The sequence below is a fragment of the Mastigoproctus giganteus genome, chromosome 11, assembly GCF_048544385.1.
Source record: "Mastigoproctus giganteus isolate SK-2022 chromosome 11, ASM4854438v1, whole genome shotgun sequence".
Lineage (NCBI taxonomy): Eukaryota > Metazoa > Arthropoda > Arachnida > Uropygi > Thelyphonidae > Mastigoproctus > Mastigoproctus giganteus.
In genome coordinates this window covers 49,804,554-49,829,079 of record NC_143585.1, presented here as the reverse complement: position 1 = coordinate 49,829,079, position 24,526 = coordinate 49,804,554, and the positions used below count along the sequence as shown (strand labels likewise).

The following is a 24,526-nucleotide window of genomic DNA, read 5'->3' as shown; positions in this document are numbered from 1 at the left end:
GGTGATGACAAGTATTTTAGTCTTTTGTGCATTTATCTTTAGATGTGAATCTTGTAGCCATCTGATAGCCTTTCCAACATCTTACACAGCTCCTGCTCTGAGTCAGCTAATAATGCTATGTCGTCCGCGAATCTGATGCAGTGAATCTGTTGTCCATTAATCTTGATACCCTTTGCTTCATGCTTCATTTTTGTTATGGATTCCTCGATTCCTACACTTTGAAAAGGTGCGGGGATAAAGAGCAACCCTGCCTCACACCTCTCCTGATCCTATCCTTGCTTCCTTTATTGTACCATTAATATCTATTTCAGTACGTTGTGTCTTGTACAGATGCAGGATAAGCCTTCTGTCTCTCCAGTCCAGGAAAAAGTTTATCATGACTCTGAACAACTTCTTCCAATTTACGTTATTAAAGGCTTTTTGTACATCAACAAAAGCAATGTACATTCTCCTATTCATTTCCATTCTTCTCTCAAGAATTGTTCTCATTGCTAGAAGCGCCTCCCTTGTCCCACATCCACTTCTGAAGCCAAACTGATCTTGATCGATGACCTTTTCTATTATTTCTTGATCCTGTTCTTCACTACATTCAAGATGATTTTGTGTACATGGGACAGCAGGGTTATAGGGTAATTGGCACAGTCATTAGCATTTCCTTTCTTTGGAAGAGTGATTGTTCTGCTTTTATTAAAGTCATCTGGGATTTCACCACTTACATAGATTTTTTGTATCACTTGATAAAGCCTATCTTTCATGTCTCCTCCCGTATTCTTGAGTTGCTCCACCTGGACATTGTCTGATCCTGCTGCTTTCTTGTTCCTTAATTGACTTAATGCTAACTCAAATTCACTCCTTGTAATTGTTGGGTCTTTAGCGTCCTCTTCCACCTTATCTTCTGTTTCAATATAGTCGTTCTCATCAATTGTTTCTTCTCCACAGTAGAGTTCTTCTAGATATTCCTTCCAACGCTCATCAATTTCCTCTGGGTCCATCAGTAGGTTCCCTTGTTTGTCTTTAATCATCGTGCTCCTCGTTTTGGGATTGTTTTGTAATGACTTAATCTTTCTATACGTTTTGTCTGTTCTTCCCTTTGTCAAGTCCTCGTCAATGTCTTTTGCCATTTTATTCATCCAGTCTTGTTTTGCTTCCGGACATTTGGTTATAATTAGGTTCTTTGCGTATCCATAGTTCTCTTAACCTTCCTCTGTGGGTGTTTTCCTATATTTGTTACGTCTTTGTATGAGTTCTAGTATTTCTTCTGTGATCCATGGTTTCCTTGGACGAAAGCTCTTCCTTCCTAATGTCTCCTGCGTTACTTTTAATATACCTTCCTTTATCAAATCCCAGTTGATTTATCCTGTTATTTTAGCATTGATTTCATTTGTTTTCTCTTCGTAATTCCCCTTAGCATGTTCATATTGTAATTTATCCAAATCCCAGCTAGTCCTTCCAATTCGTTTGAATTTCTTAAATCTAAGATTACACTTTGCCATCACGAGACAGTGGTCACTGTCAACTTCTGCTACAAGATAACTGTGGCTCGACTTAATTTGGTTGAGGTATCTTGTCTTGACTAGTATGTAATCAATTTGATAGCGTTGTATATCATCTGGTGCTCTCCAGGTGTACCTTCTTCTATGTGGTACTTCAAATAAGGTATTGGTTGTCACCATATCGTACTGTTCACAGAGGTCGAGCAGCCTGTCCCCTCTACTATTCCTGTTTCCCAGTCCAAACTTCCCAACTCCTACTCTATTGCATTGCGATTTTTTATTATTAAACGTAAAAAAATAATAATAAAATGTAAATATAAATGTTTATAACAAAAATTAAATTCTATTTCGAAAAAGTGAGTAATTAGTGGCAAGGAACTGTTCTCTCTGCCCACCAGAGGCTTGCTACCGTCAGCATTTTATCTGTTTTGGCTTCTTGCCAAAATAGGTTGGACGCCCCTGGAATAGCAAAAAATATTCTACAATTTGGAAAGTACGTATTTAAATGTATACGATTTGAATGAATTATTGTAAAATGAATTTTGATGCTGAAACAAGTATAACGATAAGAATAAATTTACAGCAATATTTTTATTGAATTTACATACTCCAGTAATACTTTTATTGCCCTTATAACCCTTATGCTATAGGCGCAAATTATTCATGGTGTGAATGAAGCTGTTTGGTGAACAATTCTGTGGGCATTTTGTCCTTAATGGACTTGTGCTTGAGGGATTTTAAAGATTAATTTATTGCCTCCTGTATTTTTAACACTGTATTATGTGGTAGAAGCAATCCGCATTAGCAGCATTAACCTACCAGTATCAAAGCTGTAACTGGGACTATAAAAGAAAGCAACATTCCTCTTTGGATGGAAAGCCAGCAACTACAAGAAGCAAAACAAAAACAATTAAGCGAGAATCCAGCATATAATTTACTTCAGACAAAATTCAAGTAATCGAAAAGGGAGTTTATAGTTTTAGTTTAAATTATTTATTGTAAAAATTTTATTTTTTTTTGTAATTAAGGTAATTCATATTTTATTAGTAATCCTGTAGATAAGAAATGTTTTTATTAATTTAATTCACTCTGGTATTTGAGATTAGTTCAGGTATTTTTAAAATACGAATTTTTGTCAACAAATTGAATTATTGACAAAGAATTTTTTATATAAGAGATCTATCAGTATATGAGAAGATGGTACCCAACTGCAAACTGTATTTTTGTATTACTAAATCCAAAAATGTCAACCCAATCAGTAACCAATCACACTGTGCCCTTACTTTAGAAAATCCAGCTAAGCGTAATAACTTTCCTCCATAATAAACAGCAAGAGGTATCTGCTACTAAAACAAAATTAAAAGAGAAACAATGACATCAACAACTCACTTACGCATATCCTGAATATTAGGTAATACTCTCATACTTTCGGTAGGAATTTCATACGAAATTACGGCTAAAAATTCAAATATAAAAAAGATAAATTCGTTTTTAAAGAATACTCTGGAAAGTTGGAGACTAAATCTTTCAGAATTGACTTTATGGAAACCTATAAAAACGATGTCTCTGTGCAAATAAAGATAAGCTTTCTTTTAAAGTACAATTTTTGTAATAACTTTCTTAATGTTTTCATTCGAAGCAGAATCCGATGAAATAAAAAAGATTTATTTCGAAACATCGAGAATTGTCACCAAAGAAAGCATAATTGCGAAGCTATCTCGTTTTTCCATTCATCTTTTTGCCTATTCAACGAGTCGATAACTGCCTTCCAGAGAAGACTTTGTTATTTCAGCAGTAATCGCGAAGAGCCTATTTCTCCTATTATATTTTTTCGATGAACCATCCAGAGAGAGAGAGAGATATTTATCCTGGATGAGTCAACGAATGCAAAGAATTTTTATTCCTCTCTCACATCAACTACCCGTTATCCTTATTATGGAATATCTTAACATGTAGAGCACCAATATTTCTATAAAAATATAGTAGTAGTGGTTCTGACAGCTGTCGCAATCTGAAGGAGTTTATAGAATTAAAGAAACTGTAGAATTAGCAACATACAGGGATGGGTTGTTCTAGAACATTTATCGAGAACATGAAGGTTTCTGAATGGTTTATTTCGTTGCGTCATTTATTTTTATTTTTAAATTGTTATTAGGACAGAGATAAATGATGAAACTGGAAGAAAAAGGCAAAAGGAAATTTTGTGATAGCATTAATTTTTTAAAACATTTCGTAGAGGGGAGGCGCTCAAACGTTTGGGTGCCTCCCAAGACATGTTTCAGCGAAGGACTGATTATAAAAGACAATTTACAACGAGTAGATGTGCGTTATCATGAAGCAAGAGGGATTCATCCTATCAGTGTTCCGGTCTCTTGCATTTAATTCTGAGGCGTAGGCTGTTATAAATTTCAGCATAATAAATTTTCTTTTCATACTCCAAGATGGATATATAGGATCAAAGGAATTTAAAAGGCACTGATATTTAGAGAGGAATTTACAAGAACATCAGCATATTTAGCAGTGACACACAGCGGTTAATATTGACATCAGGTTCGTTGAATTGTAACAGCAAATATACCACTGCAATTGAAGAACTCGGTTAACACATTTTTCCTACAAATATCTGAGATCGGCATTTCACGCGTTTCTTTTATATTCCTTCCTAAAGAACAGCTCTATGATACGGTTTAACAACCTTTACTATATACAGCCTGGTATCATTCTGGTATGAATTTCTTGTGATTCTTGCCTTTCAGCTTTTCTCGACTCAAAACTCATAAGATCTCATAAGAAGCAATGACCATTTGAAAGTCATTGCTTCTTATGAGATTCCTTATCTGTGCGTCTGTTCACAGTGCTGTCATGGTTACATCTGGGAATGATGTATTACTGCATTGCGACAACAGTGAAGTCTGGTGATGGAATTCTGTGGAGAAGGATATCGTGAGGCACAAACTTTCATCAATAGCTTGTAAATTATAACCAAACCGTCAGATACAGCATCTTGGTGAGAATGAATCATGCAGGATTTCTGTCGTCGTGATCTCAACAGGTGTATTTTGTCTTCCTCAAATGCAGTATAAATATGCAGATTACATTCACATCTTGAGTGCTTTGGCTTTAGAACAATTTTTCTATATTCTTGTAAATAATCTTTCATCAAATTATGGCCAGACTGTTAATTTAGCAGAAGTTGCCGCCTATAGGATGAATGATTCTATACAGAGATAAGAAATTTTTTTCTTTCATCCTAAACTTCACTACCATGAGCATCTTGAAGCACTAAAAGTTGAGATGTCACTTTAAATAGCAGGCAAAACAACGTCCACTACATGTGAAGGATCTAAAAATATCAAGTAAATATGTATAGAATCATCCATCCTATATTCTTGAAATCTTGGAATCTGGTACTCCATCAATCCTCGTGAATCACTTACGAGGGCCCATATATGTCTACAAATGGAGAGGGGTTCTTTGCCGTGTATTAGGAAGCGTCATTAATTGTTTTTCCTTCATGTCCATGATTTTAATTATATACGTAAGCTCTTTGGATTTTATGTTAACTAATAAACGAATGAATTTAATTAATTGAAATAAACGAATAAATGAATACTCAGAACTAATGAAATAATTCACTTACTATCTCGTAGTTTCGTATCCTTTTGGGTTGACTGTGAAGGAAATTATGACTAATGCGACGGGGACAATCCAAGAAAGAATACAGTAGTCACGAACTCTTCCTGCAGGACGAGATTCGTGTCGAAGGCGACGATAAAGGTGAATGCTAAAGGACACCAGCCAGAAGCAACTGACTAGAAATAAGTAGTGCAGTGTGAGTGCAACGCTGTAACAGAACTCCTGAAACAAAAACGGTATTTCGTTTTCAACACTTACATATGAAATGTATAATTAGAGTCATTTATGTAATTAGAACTTGCACTTAGAGGAAATTGGAACTGTTGGACACCTCCAACATTGATAATTGTTACAATAAACAATTTCGCCTGCCTACACTTGCAATTAATGTAGGGTGTTCTCTAGTTACGTGACAAATAAGAGGGCTTCTTCTTCAGTAAAATACCTAAAAAGGCATTAAGGGGCATTGACACTTGTCGCCCCGTTTGGAATCGTCCATGTTCGAATCCGTTGTCAATAAAGACCTCTTCACTCGGTAGTTGTAGCTAACCGGTCTCAGGGTAAGTTCAGGGCACATCCACGTCCATTGTTTACAGTTTACTTCTGAAAACGTGGAAACCAGTCTGCAAAGTTAGCAAAATTTGAACTGATCAGTTAAAATGTCAGCAAAACATTAAGTGGCAATGGAACTAGCTGCAAAATCAAATCAGCAGAGTAATAAGAGACATTTATTTCATTGTCCTGTTAATTTTTAAAGGATCCAGCATTTTGATAAAGTCCATTCTTCCTTCGTACCTAAAGACCCACTGACGTCCAGGTCACGTGGTTACCTCCTAGAAGAAGAGTCGCAACCTTTGGGTGGAGTCATTAAAGGCGTACCGTGGGAAAGAAAAGCGAAAACACTTGACACGATTAGATGTTCATGTGCCATGGGAAAATCTTTATTACTTGCAATAGAGTCCATCCTAGATATTGATGCATACTGTATCTACGTCATTGACTGCCAGTGTTCTTGGATCCACAAAAATTGAAAACAATCCCTATTGAGACTGTTCTCGTGATTAATCATGGTTTCTGTGGTTATTCTGAAGAGCATTTCAGCATTTTTGTTTGTCCTATAATGCTCACGTTGTATCTGGACGGCAACGGTTCTAAGACGAATTTACAGCACCCTAAAGAGCATAAATTGTGCAAGGATGGTACGCGGAGGGCGCCAGCGATAGAGAACACATGCCATGGTCCGCACATTCGCCGGAAATGAATCTCAAAGACAATATGTGGGGCTTTAAAATCTACGCATTACTGGCGACAATGAATACCTACTTGGTAGGACTGCCACTTTCATCGCTAGTAAAGTTGGCGGTCGTACTATTAGGGACTTTCTCTAATATTTTGGAAATGTAGTATATACACATAATTGAATATCAAGTATAATAGCGGATATTTCTCCAATTTTATTTTTGAAATTGAGTTAGTAATATAGACATTAAGACAAACGTGCCAAAATAAAAATTTCTGTCTATTACAGGTCAGAGGTTATGATCAGTCAAAGCGATGTCCGTTTGCGTCAACAATTGTAGAGTTCCTTTTGAAGTCACTAGAAAAGTCAGCTGTTGCGATTCGTGAAAAATTGAGGAACGTATAACACAAGACGCCATTAATATAAGCAATATTCGTAGATCGCTAGCACGTTTTAAAGGAGGAATCACTGGACATTTGTTATGAGCCGAAGAAAGGAAGACAGAAGTCTGTGTGCATTGAAGAAAACTGAGATTTTCGATGAAACGGCTCAAAAGACAGACAATGATCACATATATTAGATTACAGAGAAATATGATAAAAATGACTAGACAAACTAAGAGAAATGAAATTCTCCAGGCAGAAGATCTGACACAACTTGTTGCAGGAGTGCAATAACTTTGGAGGAGATTACGAAAGTCTGATAACAGGAGAATGAGTCCTGAATCTTCCATTATTACTCTTATTAAAAACGCCAGTCTATCTCCAGTGAAGAAAATATCTCGAATTGCCAGATCATCACAAAATATGATGGTACGGTGTTTTGGACCGATCCTTGTATATTTTTATAGAAGTCATATGAAAACGTAGATATAAATTATGAATTTCATCCCCGAAATTAGGCTATATATTTATGACGTCATATCGATACCTGTATATTTAATCCCTCTGTGATATTGGAAAAATACTCTAAAAGAAGCAAGCTGATTTTGAAACAGCAAATACATTTCATCAAAGGTTTAAGTAGCAAAGTTTTATTTTGCATAAATATGCATGGCACGTGTAATATATTTGGCCGGCATTAAATAAATGTAAGAATACTTTAAATCTCTGTCAGACGTACCACTGCTGCACTTTTAATATTTTAAATCAAATTAAGCAGCATGAACACCAGCTGCAGAGACATTCAATCACCTAAAGATCATGGCGATAATTTCCAATATGAATCACAATTCCAATTATCTGTAAAGCTCTTTGCATTAAATCGAATCATAAATTCTGCTTCAAGTACCACCATCTGAAGGAAGTTAATGCTGAGTCTTGAATATTACAAAAGTTATACTTTGGATCCGCTATTTGGTCACGCAACTATTGACTTAAAATAAAGTCTTGGAACATTCCTTGACAAATATTCTCTAAGAGGGCGTTGGTAATGAAATGTGACAGAGTTAATATGTTGAATAAAGTAGTGTCGCTTGTAATGCAATGGCAGCATGATGGGTGGCAGAGAACATCTGCCTCCTAACCACCTATAATGGAAGACCTAATTAAAGTGTCTCCCATTATCTCGGTACTGAAAAGAAGAAATGATAGAAGCGAAGAGCTATATTAGGGATACGTGGATGAAAATTGGACACTGGAGCACCAAAAACGTGCTGGTTATTAATAACTGCCGGAAACAAACCAAAATCAATGAGAACTTAATGAATCCATCACAATTCACTGCCTGCTAATGTGATTAAGGTACAGACACGTAAGATAGAAGGCAATTTTCTTAATATTTTTCAATGCATCTTGAAAATTTCTTCGCAAGATTTAAATTGAAGCCTTTTAGGTTAGAAAAGCAGATTCCTGTTTTGGTTTCAGCTAATAGCTTCTTCAAATACGTTGATTCATATGGAGATAAACTGATTATCTTTAGAATATATGCAAATCAATCTTTACATAATTTTGTTGGAAGTGAGATTACCTGGCTAATGTTAAGTGGCTCTTAAGTGTAATTTCTCCTTAATTTGAAAGAAAGAAAAATAAAAATTCAAATGTTTTCTTTTGAAAAGTAAAATATAGTCAATGAGTAACACTATTAGATTTAAATTTAATTTAAAACATATAATGCCCTCCTAAAATAGTCCAGAGAAGTTTACAGCACTTTTGAAATAAATTTGGATATCGATTTTGCTCCCGCTACCTTTACTGAACTTCAATATTTTATTATATAAACGTCTCTAAACACTTACCTGACGTGATGTTGCGTTTATGCCTGCCATGAATACGATTTGTGTGGTTGCCATGGACACGAGGAGATTCAGGAGAATAAGCGAGGAATCCGGAGCATCTCTCCTGAAATAGCGAAGGGATTTCAAACTATAAATATGTCAATATTCTCTTTCTGCTCTCCTTCTCTCTCTCTCTCTCTGAAATAACGATAAGCTTAAAGTTATTAGAGTATATTTACACTTCAGAACTCAACTTCTCTCTCTTTCTCAATTATATAATTTTTTGGGAGGGCAGGTGGATGGAGGAGTATCCTCTCTGACATTTAAATCTAGATATGAGTAATGACTGTAGAAAGAAAAAAATCTTAGTGTGTTTAGAAAGTCGATTGTAAAATGAGAGGTTTGTAAATTTAAGATATTAAGCTATTGTAAGAATAACGCACACCTGAATCTTTAAACAGAAAATTCTTGAGTCATTAAGCTTCCTGAAATGATCATAATATCTAAAGGCTGCTTCATGCTCTAAAGAAAAACTCGGAGTTAGTATCTTGATATTTAAATTTAAATATTAATTATTATAATATATATTAGATATTTAAGCATTAAATTCTCTCTATGTTGTGTAAAAACTAGACCGTGTGTATTTATTCTACCTATATCCATATCATTTATGACTCCTATACCAATACATATCTGTTATAGTAACCATATATAGTATTTATAATACATATACTCCTTAATATCTAGGTCTAACAGAAAATCCCGAAACAATGGATCTGAGGAGAGAGATTCCCATCTTAGGCGCACTCAAGGATGGGGAGAATACTACACAGGAGGAGCCCAAAAGTGTTCCGTAGAAGAAAGGAGCCCGGCTCAGTTGAACTCAGGAAATTCCCTATTGACAGAGAAAGGCTGTGAGAACATCACTAAACAACCCACGTGGAAAATCTTATTCGATTCGTCTAAGATCAGCTAACTACAGCCTCGACTGAAGATGATTTTAGAAATTCCTTGGGTGGTCGACACGAATCAAACCTAGACCCTACAAACTATGGCAACACCACTGTTCTGTCACGGAGAACTATAAATTGTTAATGGCTTTTTTACATATATTAAGAGTATTTTTTGTATTAAGAGCTGTTTTTTATATTTTAAGAGCATTTTGATATTAAGAACTGTAAGTTACAAGCATCAACAACGTATCATTGTAATCTTAGATTAGTGCCAACAGCAACCTGCACACAAATACAAAAAGCCAAATGCAGCTGGAAAACAAAATATAATCAACAAAGAACTATTCAGTTAGATGGTGCAGTGGACTTCGCATTTCGCTACAGGAGAGCTATCAGTAAAACAAAATCGGTTAGCACCAGTGTCAGAAGTAAGGAGAGTATAAAATTAAAAATACCGACTAAATAGGCCGCCTAAAGAAAGAAAATGTGATTATTTTGAGCGCCTTTCTTGGCTTGTCATTTTAAAAGGCTTTCTTTCTTAAACTGTCAGCCACACCTTCAGAGTTCATTCTTTTAACCAGACTGAGCCTATTATACTTATAAACTTTATATGAAAATTTATTTAATCAGGGCTAGGGCTAAATACAGAATTATTATATAAAGATTTAAACAAATATTGTTAATAATATAAATACTGATTTTGCGAAATATCTGATTGACTCCATCAGTTTAATTTTTCAGAACTTTATTGATTTTAATTTGACTGCAAATTAACAAACTGTGGTTATAGGTCACATGCCTAAGGTATTCTTCTTACCTGTAATGATAGAGGTAGATAATGAAGGTCAGAAGCACTGTAACCAAGGCTACCACACAACTACCAAGCATAGCTTTGCCCACATGGATCGTTGTTGACACCTTTTCCTGCAAAATTAAGAATAGGGTCTTTCAATAGATTCAGTTAATCACTCATAGGCATTGTACATTAAACATTTTAGTTGAACTTAAAAATAACGCGAGGGATGAAGAGAATCTATGGAACAATTATATGGGAAACAAACTTAGGATCTTGTCAGCAAGAATTCGCGGAAAAGATTCTGAAGGTGCATGACGCTGATTCGAAGAGAAAACATTTATCACTCGGGTAAGCAACTAAGAAATTATGTGAAGCCCTCAGAACAATTGCCAGCACCCACCGAACGATATGACTGCCCTAATGACCTCAGCACAGTCACAAAACGAGATGCAGCCACTCAAACAACACCCCAGGAGTGTGGTCAGCTGCCTTTTCTTTCCGCTATGAATAGGCTACGATGGCTAGGGAAAATGAAAGCGCCCTCGAAACTCTCCTAAAATATTCAGACTACTGTCAGTTTCTGAAATATCTAGAGAAGTGAGATGAGATGAAAATGAAACGAATTGACAAACGGCTGCAGGACGCAATCAGAGCCAACCACGCCGTTAATAGCCCTAATAAGTTGCCACACTATAATGAAAGAAACGAAGACGATGTACTCCATTACGACAGGCATGACCAAGCTAAGGAACTGATGATCATCGACCAGAGAAGCACATCAGGAAGCAAGGACCCCATTCCATTCCATCTCTCTCTCCTCTGGAAGGCAACCGAGAAATTCCAACAACTCCAACTGACAAGAAACTATTAAAGCCTAATCACCGTAGTAAGCAGATAGTCGCCGAGAAATATGACATCTCTGTAGCTCTTACTAGAACCAAGATTTTCGCCTCCCGGTTTGGACCTTCTACACGTCCTGAATCCATTAAAAGAATGTTCCATGTGGAATACAATATTCCAGTTGAAGTGAAACAGCTTAAAACTCGGCACACGGGTTACGCCTCATTCCTAGTAATATGTTCACCCTCTGCCTACCAAAAAGTTCTTGATCCTGACTTCTGGCCCCCAGGCATATTTATCAGACCTTTATCCAAGGAAAAAAGACAATTCCGCTGGCAACTCCCAATTACTCGTTCTCTACGATAGCAATCACCGAGTCCAAAAACCCACCATTTATGTCCCACAGTCAGGGTTTTCTTGAAAAATGTGCGCAGTATTGTCAACAAATTACCTCCTCTGCAGTCCCTCCTCCTCCTCCTCGATGAATACGATGTCCAGGAAACTTGGCTTAACTATGGAAGACAACTTACTGACATGGCCGCTCCCCATCGTTACAGAAATATTTGCAATGGCAGGGATCCCAGATGTGGTGGTGGCGTCTGCATCTTGTTCAAAGACATCCACCATTCTGTGAGTTCACAACTCAGTGACTCGCCAGCATTTGAAGCCATCTCTGCCATGTTTATAGTCCATGGTATGAGGACTCAGGTTGTGACTGTTTATTTACCTCCAGATCATAACCCCGACACAAGGGATGAACTTATTACCTGGATTATAACACACCACAAGCCTCACACGTACACCTTCGTTTTAGGAGACTTAAACATGCCCTCCCCAAGACATGATGTGGCTATGTGTGACCTCGTGCGCTCCTTCTCATCTCTAGGCCTCTCTCTGACCCATACACGGCCTACAAAACGACATAAAAACCTCGACCTTCTATTCCATAACCTGGATAATCTAACTCTCGCAACGTCGGTTTTTAAGTTCACATCGGATTGAGGATCTTCTCAATAAAGGATATAAAACCACATATCATCATACAAAGATTAAGATCAACAGTCTGGAACCAAAGACAAACCAGAGATTGTTTTTTTTCCGGATTTCGGTAATCCCGGGATCCTCCTTGGATATATTCTTTGCAAGCGATTTACCTTCAACTTCATGTTGAGGGCCTTTAGAAACACATTCAGTTTGTTTTTTGATTTGTAGCGCCAATTTCTCACAAAGCTTCTGCTGTCTTTCGCTCTCACTGTCACACTGTTTCTCAGAGTCGGAATGTGACGAATCAGATTGCTTTTTCTGGATGTTATATTATCTATATTGTTGTATTTATGAAATCAGATGCTGTTTTAGGCCATGTATTGTACCAATTCATTTGAGTACTTGTACATAGATTGTAAATAGCATGGCAATATTAATTTATTCATTATTATCATGTAACCCGTGTCCTCTAGCTGGATAGCTGTAAAGGGATATTTCTTTGGAAATAAATTGATATTAGTAATAATAATAAGAAGAAGAAAGTTAAAATGAGAATCGTAAAGTTCTGTTGATTTTATCAACGTGATTTCCAGTTATTGATTCAACCAGAAAACTATTGGGATTTATTTGCTGTGGGTTTTAATCTTAATGCTTTTAATGAAGGCGTTATTGGGTTTAACATGAGATAGACAGACTGATAGATAGATAGATAGGTAAATAGATAAAGAGAAAGAGCGGCAGGAATTGAAGATCTAAATGAACTGCTTAAGGCTTTAAAACGGTTGTGTGAATTAAATGCAGCTGGCATCGTTCCTCTTTCTCAAACAACCCACAGGGGATATAAATACAAATTGAAAACGAATCTTTGTAGAATAGAAGCGTAGAAATTTGCCTTCAGCCAGACAGTAACTGATTCTTAGAACAAACTTCCATTGGTATAGTGAGGATGGGTATTTTGTATAAATTTAAAGGACTGGACAATTTATTAGAAAGTATGGCCAAGTGATTCTGTATTAGCTTTCCTCCTTGCATCATTTCCTCCGTGCGAATACTAAAAAAAGAGAATTAGAAGGTGAGCAAGATACACAAATAGAGAGAGAAAGATAATGAAAGAAAGAAAAAAGAAATAATGAGAGTAAACGGAATGGTCACGCAAGAAATCAGATAATGAGCAGTGAATTACAGTAAAATAGAAAAGAGAAGGTCAAGACGGTGGGGGAGAGAGAGAGAGAGAGAGAGAGAGAGAGAGAGAGAGAGAGAGAGAGAGAGAGAGAGAGTTTTTGGAGCGAAATTTGGAGAGAAAGAGAAAATGAGATCATGAGAAAAAGATACCATGAAGGACAGACAAAGACAAAGAGAAAGCGATCATGAGAGACAGAGAGAGGGGGAGAGAGAGAGAGACGATAAAAAGTGGCTAATTAGTTTTCTTGTCAGCGTGGTAAGGACAGAAAAACCCTGAGGGAGTTTTGTAAGTTTTCTTAAACACGTCATTACAAGATCTTAGTCCAGTCCATTATTTTTCTCTTCTAAGATGTGAAGCGAATTAATGCGAAAGAAAATATCTTTTAATAAGAAAAGGAACGTATGCTGGCTTGAGTAATGCGATCAAAAGAAGCACTTATCCTGAGGGAACAGCTAAGGCTTGCAATTACCTTCATTCCGCTTCAAATACGAAAGAAAAAAAAAAGAAGAAAGAGTAACAGAAACTCCGTCTGGTCTGAGGCAGTGTTCGTAATGGTGAGAGTAATTTTACGAAAGCATAGATAATTGGATTAGTCTTACTTCTCTTGTGAAACATCTTATTTTTAGCTATCAGTGAAAAAAAAAATCGCTAGCCCTCTTTATTGTAGTTTCGAGCCCAACCTTCGTTTTTAATTTCAGTTTTTATTAATTAGTGTTTTATGTGATGCTGGACGTATTAACCGAAGATTTAAGCAGAAGTTGTTTGATAGAATGAAAGGAAGACTCAAGAAAAAATAAAGTCCATCTCCAGTTTCCCTTAGGACGAGACGATTTCATTTCTTCCAAGAAAAAGATGCGTTGCTTAGTTACAGTGCACTTAAGTTTCGTTAGAGAGAAGTAGTGAGGCGTAATTGCCCCTTCGCAGCGATACTAGCACTGGCGTTAATTGAAGCACTCGCCAGATTAAAACATTTTACTGCAATAATCGGGCCGAAACCAGTTCCACTCGATTAACCTTACTCATTTTATAGTTCACTGTGGTTATAGAGTTCGAAAAACAAACCTGTTGGCAATCTAATTTTCCTATTTTGAAAGTGGAGTGTCATTTGAGGCTGTCTCCAAAAAATTGGAAATTTTTTTGGAGACAGTCTCCAAAATATTTGGACGCCAATTATCTATGCTTTCGTAAAATTACTTCTATACAGTGGGACAAACTGCTGATGACACCAACAGCAAGTTCTAAATGGGAAGCATTCAAGGAATTAATCGTGGAAGCTACTAAGCTTTTCATACCTATTAAGAAATATAGTTAAAGGTTTAGGCCTGAATGGTTGTCAAATGAACTAAGGACACTCGTGGCAGAGAATAAAAATGCATGGGATGCAATAAATTGTCAGGCGACGCAAAAGCCTGTGGTAGATAATCAAGTCACAAAGGAGGTTAGGCAAGAGAAGGCAGATTACGAAAAATCTTTGGCAAAGGATGCTAAGAAAATAGCAAGGACTTCTTTACTTATGAAATCTCTAGAAGGAAGGGAATGAATTAGATTGGTCCACTTGGTATCGATGGTTCGACTGTGGATGATCCTGCTCAAGTACTGACAAACTGAATGAGTATTTTGTATCTACATTCACACATGAGGAATTCTGTAGGGGGGTGGAGGACAGAAGCTTATTAAATCCTAAAAGGGAGCTAAATGATTTTTTTAATAACTGAGAACAAAGTGGAGGAGAAATTGTTAAAGGTAAACATAAGAAAGGCACTTGGGGTGGATGGGATCTATCCAGTTATATTAAAGGAGGCGGCAAAGGAAGTAAGCAACTATTGGCCATAATTATGAGAGCATCCTTAGACTCAGGGGAAGTCCCCACGGACTAGTGATGTTCAAATGTTCAATTCACAAAGGTGGGGATCAAAGGGTGACACGAGTAATTACAGATTTGTAATTTTAACTTCTGTTCCGGGGATATTAATGGAGTCACTGGTTAAAGATTCATTGCAGGATCATCTAGACAAAAGTGGAGTAATAATTCAGATACAGCATGGGTTTGTTAAGGGAAAGTCTTGTGTGACAAATTTTATTCGATACTATGATGCGTTACAAAGCAACTGGAAGTAAAAAATAATTTTAACATCATATACAACCGACCGGGCTAGCCGGGTGGGAAAAGTGCCTGCCTGGCAACCCAAAGGTCGCGGATTCGAATCCCGCCTAGGGCTTGGATCAGAGTACTGCAAAAACCTTTGGATGTGCATTATGGCCACAGAAGCCGATGTGCCAACAAATAACAAAGAAAAAAAAACATCATATACAGTACTTGGATTTCAGGAATGCTTTTGATAGTGTTGCACATGGAAGACTACTGTACAAATCGGAGCAGTATGGTATTAAGGGAAAGGTAGGTTCCTACAATGGATAAAAGGGTAGTTGAGTGGGAGAAAACAGAAGGTGGTAATCAATGGGTGCTGCTCGTCGTGGACTATTGTTATTAGTGGAGTCCCACAGGGTTTGGCGTTGGGCCCACTGTCGTTTTGTGTATTTATCAATGATATTGATGAAGGTATATCAGGCTTAATGTCTAAGTTTGCAGATGATACAAATGTTGGCAGGGTTGTCAATGACAGAAATGGCAGTGTGCTGGATCTAGAAAATTTGGGCTGATGGGCTAAGAAGTGGCAACTGAAGTTTAACGTTGACAAATGCAAAGTACTGCATATGGGTAGAAGTAACCCCAGAGAAACGTACTAACTGTGTGGTACTACACTTATATTAGGGTGGTAAAAAATGAAAAAGACCTGAGAGTAATTGTGCAGTCAGATATGAAGCTTTCTGAGCAAGGCAGATAGGCTGCCAGAGCAGGTCATGGGGTATTTTCAATGATATACAGGAATTTTGCTAGTTGGGAAAAGGACGTGATTCTCCCTTTGTATAAGGCAATGGTTAGGCCACGTCTTGAGTAATGCGTACAGGTCTGGAGGCCTCATTTTAGGAAGGATGTAGAGTTACTTGAGTGAGTACAGAGAAGGGCAACAAGATTGGTGAGGGGAACGAAGGGGTCCTCTTACCAAGAAAGGCTTATGTTCTGCAAATTGCAAAGTCAGGAGACTAGGCATCTAGGAGGTGATCTGATTGAGGTGTATAAAGCTTTGAATGGGTTGAGCAGGCTCAATTCTGATGGGATTCTTCTTCTTCTTCTACTTCTTCTTGTTCCGATTACTCACCTGGGGGGTACTTAAATTCAAATTGAGGAAAGACAATTGCAGAACAGATGTGCGCAATCAACTGCCGGCTGGCCTTTAGCCAGCCGACAGCTGATTGGTGGAACAAACTTCCATCTGTCGTTGTGGAAGTCGATAGCTTAAATGAATTGGACAAACGTTTAGAGGAATGGATGTGAGAAATGGTTTTTTTTTTTGGCTGATACTTCATACGCTTGCTTTCTTGCATCACATGCTTCTAGTACTACTACTCATCAACATGGGTTCTTTCAGTCTCTACGACTGGTTGGTAACACTTACGACTTTTTTCCATATCTCTCTGTTGAGTACCAGCTTCTTCAAGTCCTGGTTTGTTCTTGTTTTTGGATTCCTTTGCAGTTGCTTTATGAAATTTTTTCTCGGCCGCCCTCTGGGCCAGTTTCGTTCCATTAATCTTTCCTTCTACAGGGTGTCTCAAAAATATTGGTACAAACGTTTAACAGAGGTAGGTAACATCTAAAGGAATGTGAATCGCATAGGAACCCATAACCGGAAACGTTGCCGTAAGTCGGTACACGTCGCTGTTCATCAGTTCGCGAGAGGGAAAAGTTCTGGTTCAGAGGGCAATGGACGAGACGCTCAACGAATTTATGGAGAACACTTCCCAGACACACATGTACCGGACCACCGTTTGCTTGCGCGTGTGCATCAAAATTTGTGCGATTATGGGTCATTTAGAGGTAACAGGAGTAGTGCGGGCAGACCACGTTCGATGCGAACTCCCGCCATTGAAGAAAGTGTGTTGAAAGCCGTTGAGAATAATCCTACTACCAGCACACGTGCCGTTGCCTCCTCTGCCTTAGGAGTGTGTCGTTGCAGTGTACAGCGTGTCTGGCACGACGATTCTTTACACTTCTTTCATCTCCAAAGGGTTCAGTTACTGCTCCCCCAAGATCATACTGCACGTGTGGCTTTTGCGCAGTGGTTTCTCCAAGGAAGTGTTCAAGATTTGAATTTTCCAGCCTATGTTTTGTTCGCGGACGAGGCTTATTTCACTCGGGAAGGCTTATTCATGTGTGGGCTCACGACAACCCACACGGTGTGCGCCCCCATGCGGCACAACATCGCTTCGCAATAAATGTGCGGGCAGGTATGGTCGGTGACTGCTTAGTCGGCCCATACCTGTTACCATTCCTCATGAACTCCACGAAATATCGGATCTTTCTTGAACAAGTTCTACCAGGGTTATTTGACGATGTTCTAGCAAATGTGAGACGCAACATTTGGCTTCAACATGATGGGCGCCTGCCCATTATGGAAGGTATGTTCGTGACCATTTGAACATGCGTTTTGGACGTTGATGGATTGGCCGTGGTAGACCCGTTGCCTGGCCCCCCACACTCACCTGATTTATCGAGTCTTGATTTCTTTCTGTGGGGGAGCCTCAAATCTATCGTGTATGAATCGCCTGTGGAGACGGAAATGGTTCTCGTGGAGAGACTCGTCTGCGCTGCTGCTACTGTCAAAGAAACTCCAGGTGTGTTCGACCGTGTCCGCCAATCCATGCTGCGTCGGTGTGATGCATGCATCGCGTCTCATGGTGGAGCCTTCGAGCATCTGTTGTAACATCATGAAATGCATCCATCTCGTACTCCATTGTTAATATTATGTCAAATAAATGTTTGCCACTAATTACTGTCTTGTGTCATTTCTGATTCTTGTGCCTCTGCTACTACTTTCCCGTGACGTTTCCGATTATGGGTTCCTATGCGATTCACATTCCTTTAGATGTTACCTACCTCCTCTAAACGTTTGTAGAGACACCCTGTATAATCAGGCTTATCATTTAACTGTCTTAGATTGTGTCTGAACCACCTCCCTCTTCGCTCCTTGATTAGATTTATCATTTTTAGTTTTTCTCCTAATTCTTCTAAGACTTCTTCATTGGTCTTTCTTTCCGTTGAGCTTATTTTCTTGTATTTTCTCCAGCACCACATCTCGAATGCTTCAATTCTCTGTCCGTTGTTGTACTCCTTGCCTTGTTGTACTCCTTTTTCTATTTTTGTTGGGTCTGTTTCCAAGTTATCAATATATGCTATGGCTTTCTGGTCTTTGTACAATGTTTTTATTAAGTTTAGTATGTTTTCTTCTATTCATATTTTTTTCCAGGATTGAGAAGAGTTTTGGCCATTGAATTCTATCGAAGGCGTTCTCGTAATCAATGGCCTGATTACCTGATTACAAATGTAAAGGTTTTTTTTCCTAGATCAATAAATCTCACTCCCATGAGCCTTAGGGCTGCGATAGCATCTTTTGTGACCTTATCTTTCCTGAAATCAAATTGGTCGGGTGCTAAATATCTGTTGATTTTATTGTTGATTCTCTGTTTTATTATTTTTGGTAAGATTTTGGATACATTTGGGATAAGGCTGACAGTTCGGTGTTGGCTGCATTCCTTGGTATTGTGCTTTTTGGGGAATGGGATCATAACCTCTATGCAATGATCTTCAGGCCATGAACCTTCTTTGTACATCTAGTTTGTTAAGGTGAAAATAAGTTAAGTTCATTTTGGCTCATCACCTCCCATGAGCTCAATGGGAAAGGATTCCTGCTGCTTTTCCATTAGGCACTGCTTTTAGTGCAGCTTCAAATTCTTTTTTGGTTATTGGCAGGTCTTCCGTGTTGTGTTCTGAGTCACTCCTTTGGATTTATGTTTCTTGTTGGTGGTCTTTTTTGGAAGAGTTTGGTGATATATTCTTTCCATCTTGTTTTTATTGCTTCAGGTTCTGCCAAAAGTTGCCCATGTTTGTTGTTTATAGTGCTGGATCTTATTCCCTTTTTCCTTGTGAAGTGTCTATTAAGTTTTTAATATTTTGCTTATACTCTTTTTGAAGCTCATTCCTTATACTTTGCTACACGTGTTGATGTTTTTCCATTTCCTTTTTTCTTCTACTTTTGTCCAAATTTCTTGTGAAATCCAGAATTTCCTCGCTTCTGTTCCTTTGAAGCCTACAATTTCTGTTGTTACTCTGGTGATGGTTTCTTTAATAAAGTCCCATTTTTCTTCTATTGTTGTTTTCGTTAAGGGTTTTTTGTACCGCTTCGCCTATTGTGTTTTTGAATTTTTGCTTTGTTTCTTCTTGTCTTAATAATTCTAAATTCAATTTATTTCTGTTGCTCCTTTTCTTTAGTGTTTTAAATTTTAGTCTGATCTTAACATTACAAGGTTGTGATCACTATCTGCATCTGCATCTGCACCTGGGTAAGCTATGAACTTTTTAACTTGATTTCGATATCTTTCTTTTACTAGGATATAATATAGCTGATATCTGTTTGAGTCTCCTGGGCTCTTCCATGTATACCTTCTTCTTTTGGGAACTATGTACCATGTATTCATGATAACTCCAAAAAACGAATAACGATTTGTAATTTATATTGTTAACAGGGCATCACTTCATATCATGTCCATTGGACGTTAAATGTACTCGTATATGTATTTTATATTAAAAAAGCAAAACGACAGTTGTACTTTAGTTCTTATTTTTATGAAAACCCCGAACACGAAAGTATTGTAACCCATAATACATGGAACCGTAGCCGTCGTGGGTAGCACAGTTGGTAGGATTGCCGTTCAACCAACACCAAGTAGATAGACTAGACTTGATTCGAGTCCTTTCGATGATGTCAGGGATTTTTAGTGGGTCGTTTTCACAACATAACTGAGTTTGTTCGTCTCAGGCGATGGTAGCATAGATTTTCCTCCCCGAAACATGGGATTTTCGCTCAGAAAAGAGAACATCGACCATGGAACACACGCAATTAACATACAATAAACAAGGGGAAGTATGGCCTTAGTTGCTGATGCTCCCAGAACTCAAATACAAGAGCAATAACAACTTCAACCCATGTGTGGGTTGAAGGTCGAGAAGGTTGAGAAGGTGGGAGAAGTCTTCTTGACATTAGATTGGAATTTATTGCAGATTGCAATTTTCAGGAAATATGTGTGAAGGGTGGTTGTTCCAGAAAGTAAGTTGAAGGAATAAATGAAGAAAAAGAAAAGGTGGTTCTGTAAGTTGAAGTTGGACAGTAAAATGATGTTGACTGGTTGTGGCACGTTTTTGGATTACTTTGGAAAAGAGAGCGGGAATTATAGAAGCCAATTCAGAAGAACAGTGCCCATGGAGGTATCTACAGAAAAGGAATGCAGCAGAAACAGAACATCTATGAGATAGAGAGTGAAGATACTTTGTAAAAGATGAGTCATTAACTTGACTGCCCTGTTTTGAACGAAAACTATAAGTCTGAGCAAGGGTATGAGGGCACCGCCCCAGATGTGGAAACAATGTTCCATGATAAAGCAGATTTGAGATTTGTACATAGCGAGAAGATTATTAGAAGAAAAATAACAGCGAAAGAGAAAACCCAGATTTTTATACGCAAAGGAAGAATAATATTTGCGATGTACTCATGCCAAGAGAGATCAGAAGTCAGGGTAATTCCTAATAGAGATATGTGATCTAGTCTAGAAATCTGAGGGTCGTCTAAGATAAGCACAGGTGCAGAAGAATTCTTTTTTGCGAGATATAAGCGAGGCCCGAGTTTTAGAAGGATTGAAATTAACTAGGTTATGTTTGCTCCATTGGAGAATTAATTAGCTGAATATCAGAATTTGAAGAATTGGTAGGGGGTATTCCAGAAGTTGAAGCTGTTTGTGCAAGGCAAGGTTTCTCAAACTGGAAAAGTGGAATGCAATGTGCTAACATCACCAAAACTATGTATAGGATATCCAGTAAATTGAAGAAAGTCGATAATTTACAAGAGGAACAGAGTGGTAGAGGGAACTGAACCTTGGGGAACACCAGCATTAGTGGGGAAATTAGAAGACAAGCAGATGTCTACCATCACCGACAGTGAGCTGTCAGAAAGAAACCTGGATACCCAATTACAAAAAAAAAACATTGGCAATTCATATCATGGAAGCTTATGTAGCAGACCTTTATGCTAAACACGATCAAAAACATTTGAAATGTCAAGAGCTGCTTGAGTATCATTAAACTTTTCCATTCAATTTGTCCATAGGTGGGTAACATAAGTCAGTTATCAGTAGATGAACTCAGAAGGAAATCCATATTGGCGATCATCGATCAGATGGAAAGTTTCCAAATAGTTTAGGAAATGGCATTTAATGGATTTCCCCATTACTTTAGAAAGAGTAAACCTAAGTGCAATAAGACGATAATTGGATTAGAGGGCTTTTTCACCATTTTTAGGAACTGGCTGGATATTAACAAATTTCCAAGCAGAGTGTAACACACTAGTGGAATAAGAAAGTGTTAAAAAGCGACACAGGACAGGAGTAAGTGTTCAAGATTACAGAGGTTATGTTGACTAGTGGAGAAATATCATCAGGACCTGGAGTTTACTCGGCGTCAAGATTGTTCAAAATTCTTCTGACAACATTTTGATGGAGGACTACAGGAGGCATTGAACGGAGTGGGCTGGGAATGGTAAGAGGTGGTTTACCAAGATTACTATATGAATTAGAAGAAACGTACGATGCTAGTGGTCCGGCTGTATCTTTAGCTGAGGTGGAATTAGGACCATCGGGTTTTAACAGAGGTGGGAGTAGACATGGGCAAAAGTTGCGGCCAATAGCTTTGACAAGAAACCAGAATGATCAACTACAACGTTTGGGCGAGAAGAAAGTTTTCTGCTCGAGCCTATTCAAAATCTAGTTTGGACTGATTAATAACGACTTTATAATTGTTGCGAGAACTGTGGCGTAGGCAGAAAATGAAGCTGGAGATTAAAGTGAAGCAAATTGCGATATGCAACATTTGTATCTGGAACAGTGGAGCAATATGACCTTAGTTGCTAATGCTCCTAAAAACCAAATAACAACAACAACAACATCTGGAACAGCCTTAGCATATTTATTGGAAAACCAAGGTTTAGATAAAGGATAAAGATTTTAAGGTTTAGTGTGGAATAAAAGATTTCATCACTACAAGAATAATTTCACTGACACAATCTTAGAAAAAGTTGACACCAAATTTTAAACAGTAATCCAACCAAGGGAAAGAAATCTTGAAGATCATCTCATTTTACATTCTTACAATGCCTAACCACAAGAGGTTTGGAATGGCCATGAGAGATAAGCTCCATTGGAGAATAGATCATCACCAAGTTGTGATCTGACGCTTGAAGATCATCTCATTTTACATTCTTACAATGCCTAACCACAAGAGGTTTGGAATGGCCATGAGAGATAAGCTCCATTGGAGATCATCACCAAGTTGTGATCTGACGTGCTTAGAGGGCAACTCACTTCAAAATCCCGTGTTTCGGGGAGGAAAATCTATGCACTTGGAAAGGTTGTTTTTCAGAAAAAAATATCAAGAGTGTTGGCTGTGTGGGTAGGATTGTCTGGTATTCAGGTATCTAAATGAACAATATGAGCGATTATTATTGGTCATTAGTAATTGCAAAAGCCTCAGCATCTCGACTCAGAATCTGTTGGGTCTGTGTGACTAGAAAACGGAAGCCAGCTGGAACTGTGAACGTGAAAATCACCAAGGAAAATTACTCATTGCTAGGAAGAACGTTGAATTGGAGAAAGTTAAGTTTCAGAGAGGAAGTTAAAGAGTTCCAAGTGATTAGTGGAGTTGAGAGAGAACGATAGAGGCAATAAATGAATTTGCAGAATGGGGTAGATAGATTTTAAGCCACAGAAGTTTGAAAATAGGAGATTCGAATTTACTAAGTCTTTGATAGGAAATATCAGAGCGGACGTAAGTATCATCTTTGAAGCGAAAGGAATCGTATAGCGAATAATTCGGACAACTAATTGTAATTAGAAGATGAGCAGTGGTTGAATCGAATCAACCTACAATTTTAATTCTGTCAGAAAAAATAAGTCGACTATAAGTGGAAATGGATATCATTGAGATTGCAAATGAGATATGTATATTTATGAAATGAACGAGGGAATTTTAGGGAGGTTTTAGGGAAGCTGGAGAGAACATGATATATGAAGATAGCCGGCCGTTGGACAACTTGAAGCCAGGACAGGTGGCACGTTGACTTAATGTGTCACACGCTGTCATCTCGGCACTATGGAAATAGTTTCAGGAGACAAAGCCCATTACAAGAAGAGCTGGCCAAGGTTGCCCGAGGACTACGTCAACCAGAACAGATCGCTATCTGGCTCTAACAGAAAGACGGAACCCTACGATGCACTGTAAATAACTCTGTCTTGAGGTTTCTGCGGCCACAGATGAAAACATTTCCAACTGGACTGTGTTAAGAAGACACGATTCAAGTGGAGGACTTTTACGCAAGGAAGCCAGTGACTTGTTTTTATCCCAAATCACCGCTGAGTTCGTCGAAACTAGTGCCATGAACGTGACGTGTGACTTAGAGCCTGGACAAATGCGGTACAGTTCCGTTCTCTGATGATTCCCTTTTAGCCTACAAATAGATTTTGGACGTTATTTCATCCGGATACAACGAGGAATGCGGTACCATCCCTCCAACATCAGAGGAAGGGACACTTACGTTGGCGGTGGTATTCTTGTGTGAAGCGGAATAATGATCAACGGCTGCAGCCCTCTTCATGTTTTTAATAGGGGTACCGTAACTGCTCCGATGTACCGAGAACAGATCCTCGAACCCTAGTGCAACTTTTTATGGGTGCAGTTGTCCCAGATTTTCGTTTCATCACTACAACGCCACTGCGCATAGAGCTCAAGTAGTGGGGAGGAATATCTTGAAACTGAAGATATCTAACGATTGCCTTATCCAGCACGATGACCAGACTTAAATCCGATCGAACATGTGCGTGATACCTTTGGGCGTCGCAATGCAAGCCGACAGTCAACTCCTTGGTCACTTGGTGAGCTAAGGTCTGCGCTGGTGGAAGAATGGAATTTCCTGCTACAGAATCTTATAGACACCCTTATATCGAGTATCGTTCACCGCTGCCAGGCC

General features: G+C 38.2%; 1 protein-coding gene across 2 annotated transcripts in view; it reads right to left on the bottom strand.

The window, feature by feature from the left end:
* Positions 1 to 24,526, bottom strand: part of LOC150077999 (adhesion G protein-coupled receptor L1-like) — a 173,382-nt gene that overhangs the window by 6,841 nt on the left and 142,015 nt on the right. For both annotated transcript variants that reach the window (XM_090384804.1, XM_090384803.1), the window contains 4 exons: positions 10,355 to 10,461; positions 8,606 to 8,708; positions 5,134 to 5,351; positions 2,313 to 2,379 (listed from right to left, as the gene is read on the bottom strand). In XM_090384804.1, the coding sequence (XP_090240930.1) occupies positions 2,313 to 2,379; positions 5,134 to 5,351; positions 8,606 to 8,708; positions 10,355 to 10,461 (495 nt within the window). The remainder of the gene's footprint in view (positions 1 to 2,312; positions 2,380 to 5,133; positions 5,352 to 8,605; positions 8,709 to 10,354; positions 10,462 to 24,526) is intronic.